Source organism: Pyxicephalus adspersus, chromosome 5 (assembly GCF_032062135.1).
Source record: "Pyxicephalus adspersus chromosome 5, UCB_Pads_2.0, whole genome shotgun sequence".
NCBI lineage: Eukaryota > Metazoa > Chordata > Amphibia > Anura > Pyxicephalidae > Pyxicephalus > Pyxicephalus adspersus.
In genome coordinates, this window is record NC_092862.1 from 40491175 (window position 1) to 40498793 (window position 7619).

Here is a 7619-nt window from a genome sequence, read left to right on the forward strand (position 1 = left end):
GCTGCAGCCGGGAGGAGAGCGAGGAGAAGAAGCACGCAGCATCGCGGGATCGCGGTATCGGGTGAGTATGATTTTTTTTTTTTTTACCATGTATTCGGTGTATAAGACGCACCCACTTTTCCCCCCCAGTTTTGGGGAAGAAAAAGTGCGTCTTATATGCCGAAAAATACGGTATTTTAAATTTATAATAAAATTAGTATGGGTTGTAACACTTTTCTCTAACCCCTCTATTCAGACTAGTGACCATTCTCATCAGGACCGAAATTAAGAATAAAAATTACTGGATTATCACAAAAACAAAAAGGAATTTTTTACGGACAAGTGTCTAAAAAGGAATTTTTTTTCACTTCCCATTATATCTACATAGCAGAAAGTAAAGAGAAATCTGCCCAAATGGACACAGAAGACAACATTATGCCAAACAACCGTCAAAGAAAAGTATCAATTAAAAAAATTACTGTAAATGTTATTTTAACATACTAATCAATTATTTATAAATGTGAATTATGACCTCCAATAGTTTTTATTGAGTTATATACCACATGATATTACTTAATATTACAGGCTGCCATAAAAATCCCCTAAAAAAAGATTTTAATTTTTTTCCAAAAGCTGGTATCTTGAAATATATTTAGGTATCCAATAAAATGTATGAACCAATGCAACTCTCCTTCTTCCTACCGATGCCTGTGACTAACACCACATAGTTTGTGTCTCATTCCTGATATTACAGGACACTGTAACTGATTTGCAGGTTGGGTTAGGTTAGGGTAACAGGGGAAAACACAACAAAGGAAAAGAGTTTTTCTTGGCTGGGAGAGTCTGTGCATTAAACACCATGCTACCTGTTCATAAGGTTATTTGAAAAAAAAAAAAAATTATATATATTTATATACATATATACACACTACCTGAAAAGCGTGCTTCTAAAATAACCTGCATGGAGTGTTACTAGTTTCATTGGATCAGATAAATTTACAAAGTATGGTGGGTGCACATGTGTAATAGCAGCTTTGGATTGGGTCCCAGGTGCGCCCATGTATGCCTGGTTATAGACCACTAGCAAAACAAGTGGCAGGTTGGGTGTGTGTTGGATGGTGAGGAAAATTAAGATTTACACTGGTCCTTGGTACAAGAACACAGACACACAATACAGACAAGATGTTTTACTTCAATTGCAATGTGTAAAGCTGTGTTGATACTAAAGTAAAAAAGAGCTAAAGAATGTGTGATTTAAAAAAAAAAACGTTAGCAGTGTGTTCAGACAACTTACATTTGAAAGCATGAAAAATGTATGAAGAATATGGAAACAAAGCTTAGAGCAGGGGTCAGCAAACTCCGGCCTTTAGGCCAGATACGGCTTAGCCAGTAGTCTGTTCCGGCCTAATGCCCTCTGGTCGATCCGGCCTAATCTCAGCCGGCAGAGGTCAGCAACCCGCGGCTATTAAGTCGCATGGAGCTCTTGAGCCTCCTGGTTTCGGGTAACGTTAACGGTAAAAGGTAAGGCTAAAACCTTTTTTTTTTTTATTATCCAGTTCTTAGGGGTTGGATAAAGACAAAAAGTAATCTACAATTACAGGGAAACCTAGCCATACAAAACCCCCCATTGATTCCAAACTGTCACTATTGGAAGATTTACCCTCATCTTTCAGAACTACTCTATTTTTCAGTCACAACTTTAAAATGTTATATTTCTAAATACTAGTTATCTCAGTGGCGGAAGTCCCCAGCACAAATAGAGAAGATGTATCTATGCACGGAAGACACAGACAATAATAACAAAAATTTAACAGAAAGAGTTAAGATCCCCTACTTTAATAGAATGTTGTTACATACACCCATAGAAGTCACATATGGTAAAGATGAGGTATCTATGGACATGTTTTCCTAACTACAAGCAATAAATGAAACAAGAACCTGGTGGGTTGTTTTTTATTCAGGTCATTTTAGACATTTTTACATTATTGAAAACATTTCTTTTTCAGGTAAAGACTAATGGATCAGAAATTTTGGAAATGCCGATAAATATTTTCCTTCTGAGTCACTAATCAGCAGGGTATATAAAGCACACAAACAAACAGTATTCCTTTGGCAATGGATCCTCTGGGTAATCAACACCGCATTGTTAACACATGTTATCTGAATAACGCATTTCAATATAAAATGAAGCAGAACAGTAGAAATTTAAGAAATGTTTTATCACATGATTTACTGGCTCCACTCCAGTCATCTCTTCCAAATAAATCTCCCAAGGCCAATTTTGTGAAGATATATGAACCACAAGTGAAAACCAAATGTAAGACATATAGCAACAACTCACCATAAATAGGATTTTTAAAGAATTATGTTATTCATATTTAAAATGACAACATGTCTGAATATTTTAAATTATTGCAAAAAAAAAAAAACCATTGTTTTTACAAACATTGTTTAACTATAATGCTAGGAACCAGACATTTTCTATATATTATTAATGTCTGAATTCAAGTTCCTAGATTCTCTATAAAAAGATAAAGAAATAATCAACAAATACATACTACATTTTTTGTTCTTTCCTGATGCTTGCACAGGCTGTTGAATTATTTTAACTCAGCAGTTACCAGGAGAGAATATAGACCAGGTCTTTACAAAGCTTAGACTACACTATATGGGCCATTTCGTTCTTAATGGAAGATTGTAAAATGTATAAATTATTCCCCTGTCAATTCACTGTAGATTCATTCATTTTCATTTTTACAGGTAGAATTTCTTATTGTGACAGGTAAACACTTCTGAGATTGGCCACTAGGTGGCGGAATAAGTCATTGTTTTAATAAGAACTGAAATGAGAGGTGTAGAGAGATCTGACCATCTGTGGAAGCGAATGTCATATGAATTGCCAGTAGAATAATATAAAAATAGAGCCCGTATGTTCAGAACATTTCAGAAAATATATGCATGTTCTGAGTTTTGGAGTTCTATTGCAGGAAAGCATATAAAAAATAAAATTATAAATTAGCAAACTATTTTGGGTCAATGAATCCTGCAGCCTAAGGAAAGCACATCCACTCTTCAGCTCAACAGTGATGGTTCATTTTTATGACGCAGGTTTAGGTAACATCTAGTGTTGTCAGTACTGCTTGGATCAGAGAAGTGAGAGGTGACCCACAAAATCTTGTCCTGAAAACTTAACTGTTCGTACAAATAAAGTATCATGTACTCAACCCTAGTCATTTAATACTGAATAGCAACCACTAACAATCACAGGATATTTATTGGTAACTTCTGAGATACAATATACACCATATACAAAGCTCTAGCAGTTGGGCTAGGTTCACACCTGTGGTGAGATTCCAGTGAATTTACAGTTCTCTCACGCCAGAATCAGCTGCCTCATGGGAGACGCTATATGGTAGCATCTCTCTGCAGCAAATTCTGACTACAATATTATTTGTGTTCCCATTGTGGAGATGTGGCAAAGCTGCATTGCTGTAAGCAGAGCAGCCCATCTTCATAGTAAATTGGCACTCTACCTCTTTAATGGTCTACCTCTGGGAAAGGCAGCCTTACAAAAAAGGTGTAAGACTAATCAGTGTTCGCTTCCAAAACCAGGATGCAAATCAAATGAGCACGTGTGGCTGCCTCCTCTTTATATTAAGAACATATTTAAAATTACTTGCAGAAAAAAATACTATTTATATCACATTGATCTTAAATATAACATAAAGACTGCACATTCCTTTAACTACAAAGAATTCTTTTCTACAAAGAACATCATTCTATCCTCATCTTGGAGTCATCTCAAAATAAAAACATTTTCTGCTTGCAGACCGGGCATAAAAATCAAAAATATAATGAAAGCATCATGTGCAATGACTAGAGAAATCTAAACTCCAATATCCTCATATACAACAACCAAACAGTATCACCAGCAAGAATTCAGTAGTGTGAATCTTAAAGAATCTCCAGAGATAGGTTTGTTTTGAGAAGAGTAGCAAAGAGCTACAGCAGAAATCGCCAACCAGAGGTCCGCAAGAAAAATTTGGACACTCTGCGACAGGACATTTTCATCTGTCGCGTTAATTAAAACTTGATACCAGTCTCGACTTTAACAAAAAACAGCTCTCCGTCTGCCAGTAACGTCATTGGAGCCAAAAATCCATAAACTTATTTCAAACAAGCAGAAACAAGTACCACACTAAATACCTGTAATACAGGTAGTCCCCAAGTTACATATGAGATTGGGACCGTAGGTTTGTTCTTAAGTTGAATTTATATGTAAGGAATTATGCAATTAGGACAGATGTTTGTCTCAACATATTATTAGGCAGCATGGTGTCAGTTACTGTAAAAAATCCTTACTGTAAGTAAATCACAAAGAAAAAAAATAAAAAAGAAAAAAAAACCTTATGGGGCCTAGACATTCATTACCTTCTGGAGCAAGCTGTGCAAAAAGAAACAACTGCAGAGTTTGTCTTGGTCATTAAAGAGTTACAAGATGTTACCGAAGAGTTCAGTCTCAGCTGTGTTTAGCAAAAGATTTTTTCTGCAAGTCATGAAAACCGTCCCCCTCCAAGCCTCTGTCCTGAACATTAGGGAGCAGGGAAGCCCCATGGATGTCCTTAACCCCGGGACTACCCTGTACTTAAATAAGCTTCAATTATTTTGTAATAATTAAACTAACTTTAATATTTTGTTACAATTAAACAAGCTTTAAAGATTTTGTTATGATTACATAAGTATTTAAAATGTTGTTATATTAATAGGTGCATTTCATATTATTAAATGGAAGTTCTCTAATCATTACTTGTATTTATCAATGTATTTATCTTTAAAAAAAAAAAAATTAATAATGGTCAGCGGGATTTAAAATTATGAATTTAGTGGTCCGAAAAGTTGGGACCAATAAGCTAGAGCAGTGTTTCTCAAACTTTCCACAGTGGGGGAACCCTTGAGATAACATTTGGGTCTTCAGGGAACCCCTTCTCCAAATATTACATCCACAGCTCACAGTACATTAGTGTGGTGGTCAGCGGGAAGAATACCTCTTACATTACTGGCCAGTAGGAAGAATGTCATTGGTGTCAGTGGTATCTGACCTGAGGAACCCCAAGCAATCTCTGGATTCCACAGAACCCTGGTTGAGAAACACTGGGTTTAGAACACTTTTAGTGTTGTTTCCCATAGGTCAAGAGATTAGGAGAAATCTTGCCATAGGGATTCAAGGGAAATTATCTGAATGGAGAATTCCCCTTATCTAATATTTCCTCGAATTATCATTGTGTCTCTAGGATTGTAATAAAAGACAGATTTTTTGGTACTCAGATTGCAAAAACAAAAATGGCGAAGTTTAACCCCACCTACTCTATCCTAAACTAAAAAAAGAATTAATTGCACATATACCGTACTTTAAAGTCCAACGTGACAAGGTGAAAGCCACTGTTCTTAACCATTATTTTTTTTTTTTACTAAATCTGTTCATACATTACTACGTGTTTTAATGCTTCACAAAACCTGCTGCTGGAACATTTAGTGACAGTGTCTTTTTTTTTAATTTTTTTATTTTAATGTAAATTTTTATTAAGGATTTTACAGAAACAAAAGTGCACACAATACAATAAGTACAAAGGTCAGGTCAAAGTAACAAAGTCTCAGGAAGAATTACATCATCATAACATTATATAGTACAATTACAATATGTGATCAGTCACATTAATTGTGAAGCTTAATAACAAGCAGAAGTGTCATCTGTAAATTATCATCCCAAAGAGAACTACCCCTTTCCTAATTGCAGCATGTCCCGCAGACCAAGGAAAACAGAAAACAAAATCTTGGTGTCAGACCTGGGAAGAAGAACAGGGAGTATAAAAGGAAGAATACAGAGAAAGAGTAACAACTACTTGGAAGGCTGTCTTAGAAAAAAGTTTTATAGTGCTATTGTGACCACTCATTGTGTGTCCATGAAAGAGTTGATATTGATCCCACGTTGACAATATCTCTTGGTGTTTTTCCCAAGCGATCCTGTAGTCAGACCTAATGTCCTGTAAATGCTTACACAAATCTAGTTCTGTATGTGGAGACATTGACTTCCATCTCAATATAAATAAAGTGGAAGTAAACCCAAAATAAAAAAAATAAAAAAAAATTACACTTACCTTTAATCCCGCAGAGCAGTTTATCCTTTGGGAGGTTTCTTCCATCGGGTCCCGCATTGTCCCGGTATCCATCTTCGGCGCAGAGGGAGCGCTGGCATATTCTTCTCTCTTGCCCTTAGCAATTTTTAACCCAAAAAAGAACCGGAAGAAGATAAGATGGCGACGCCTTGCGCACCGGCCAGAGGTCAGATACCAGGACAACATGGGACCTGGTGGAAGACACCTCCCAACAGATTGACTGCTCTGTGGGATTAAAGGCAAGTGGGATTTTTTTTGTTTTGGGTTTACTTTAATTATTTTCAAGGCACATCCTTGGATGACTAGGAAAAGGTTAGAAGTTTAGTCTAGTTGAGTAATTGGTGGAGAAGGCAGTGTAAAGGAGATTCAGCAAATGTTTCAGCCGAATGGGTAGAAACAGAAATGACATTCCCAATAAAAAGGAGGAATATCGGTGTTATTTTCACCAGTGCTGAATAGGATATGAGGACTGACTAGAACATGTAAAAGCCTTGGCGGGGCATTAAAGCCAAGGATTTATCAGATACACTTGGGTATGTCTGGGTAATTTAAAGCGTAACTAAAGTAAAAAGCCCATTTACCTTTAACCTCCCTGGCGGTATTGCAGAGTGTGGCTCAGGGTGAATTTTCCATACCAAAAGCAGTAACCCGTAGCCACACTCGGGGTGGAATTTCCAGGGTGTTTAAAAGTCCTACCTGGTTCCCAAGTTCCAGTGGGGTCCTCCAGCTAAGCCGGCCCGGCATCTGTGTAACCTGGCGATGCCCAGCCAGTATCTGTGTCCCAGGCGTGTAAACGTTGGAGACGCGAGGCCAGGGGAAGCAGATACCGGTCAGGCATCTGTTTGGGAGTGTGTGACTGGGAGGCGGAACCGTGGGGCTGGGAAGCAGGACAAGGCAGCAAATTTAAAATACTAAGTATTTTTAAATGTACTGCTTTTACATTTAAAAATACTTAGTATTCATACTGCCAGGGAGGGTTAATCCTGCAGATCCCTCGATGGCACTGGACCTTTCCTTGATTCGTTCCTGGTGCGAAGGAAAATTCAGGCGCTGACATCTTCAATCTTTGGTCTTCTTGCTATGTCACCTGATCTAACTCTGTGCATGTGTCAGATCAGCAATTCTTTCCTTTCAGTGAAGGAAATGCCCGAGATCAGGCATGGCCGGAAGGAGCAGCCAGAAGCCTCCCAGGATGTGTGACATAGATATCCCTGGAGGCTCTGGGCTCCCGCTCATTCTTGATCAGGCAATCAGGACAGAAAGGGGGTGGGCTTCACATTTTTATAAAAGGGTTTTTTTTTGTTAAGTAAAAAAAATTGAGTTTAGGCTTGCTTTAAAATAAACTATGCCAGGGCTGCCAGGACTGAATGGCCGTGATGACATAATTCCCACATATGTTCAGGAGCGATGGGTAGGCGGGTTAGGGTCCGGTGATAGGTAGGGTTCGGCGGGTTAGGGTCCGGTGAT

At 37.8% G+C, this 7619-nt stretch overlaps 1 protein-coding gene across 3 annotated transcripts in view; it reads right to left on the bottom strand.

Moving 5' to 3' along the window:
- The window catches only part of SPIDR (scaffold protein involved in DNA repair), a 207892-nt gene that overhangs the window by 198669 nt on the left and 1604 nt on the right, over positions 1–7619 (bottom strand). For 2 of the 3 annotated variants that reach the window (XM_072411241.1, XM_072411238.1), the window contains exon 1: positions 6849–7267. The exons of the other annotated variant lie outside the window; for it this stretch is intronic. In XM_072411241.1, the coding sequence (XP_072267342.1) occupies positions 6849–6896 (48 nt within the window). In that variant the 5' untranslated portion in view covers positions 6897–7267. Of the gene's footprint in view, positions 1–6848; positions 7268–7619 lie in introns of those variants that run through there. 3 annotated transcript variants of the gene reach the window in all.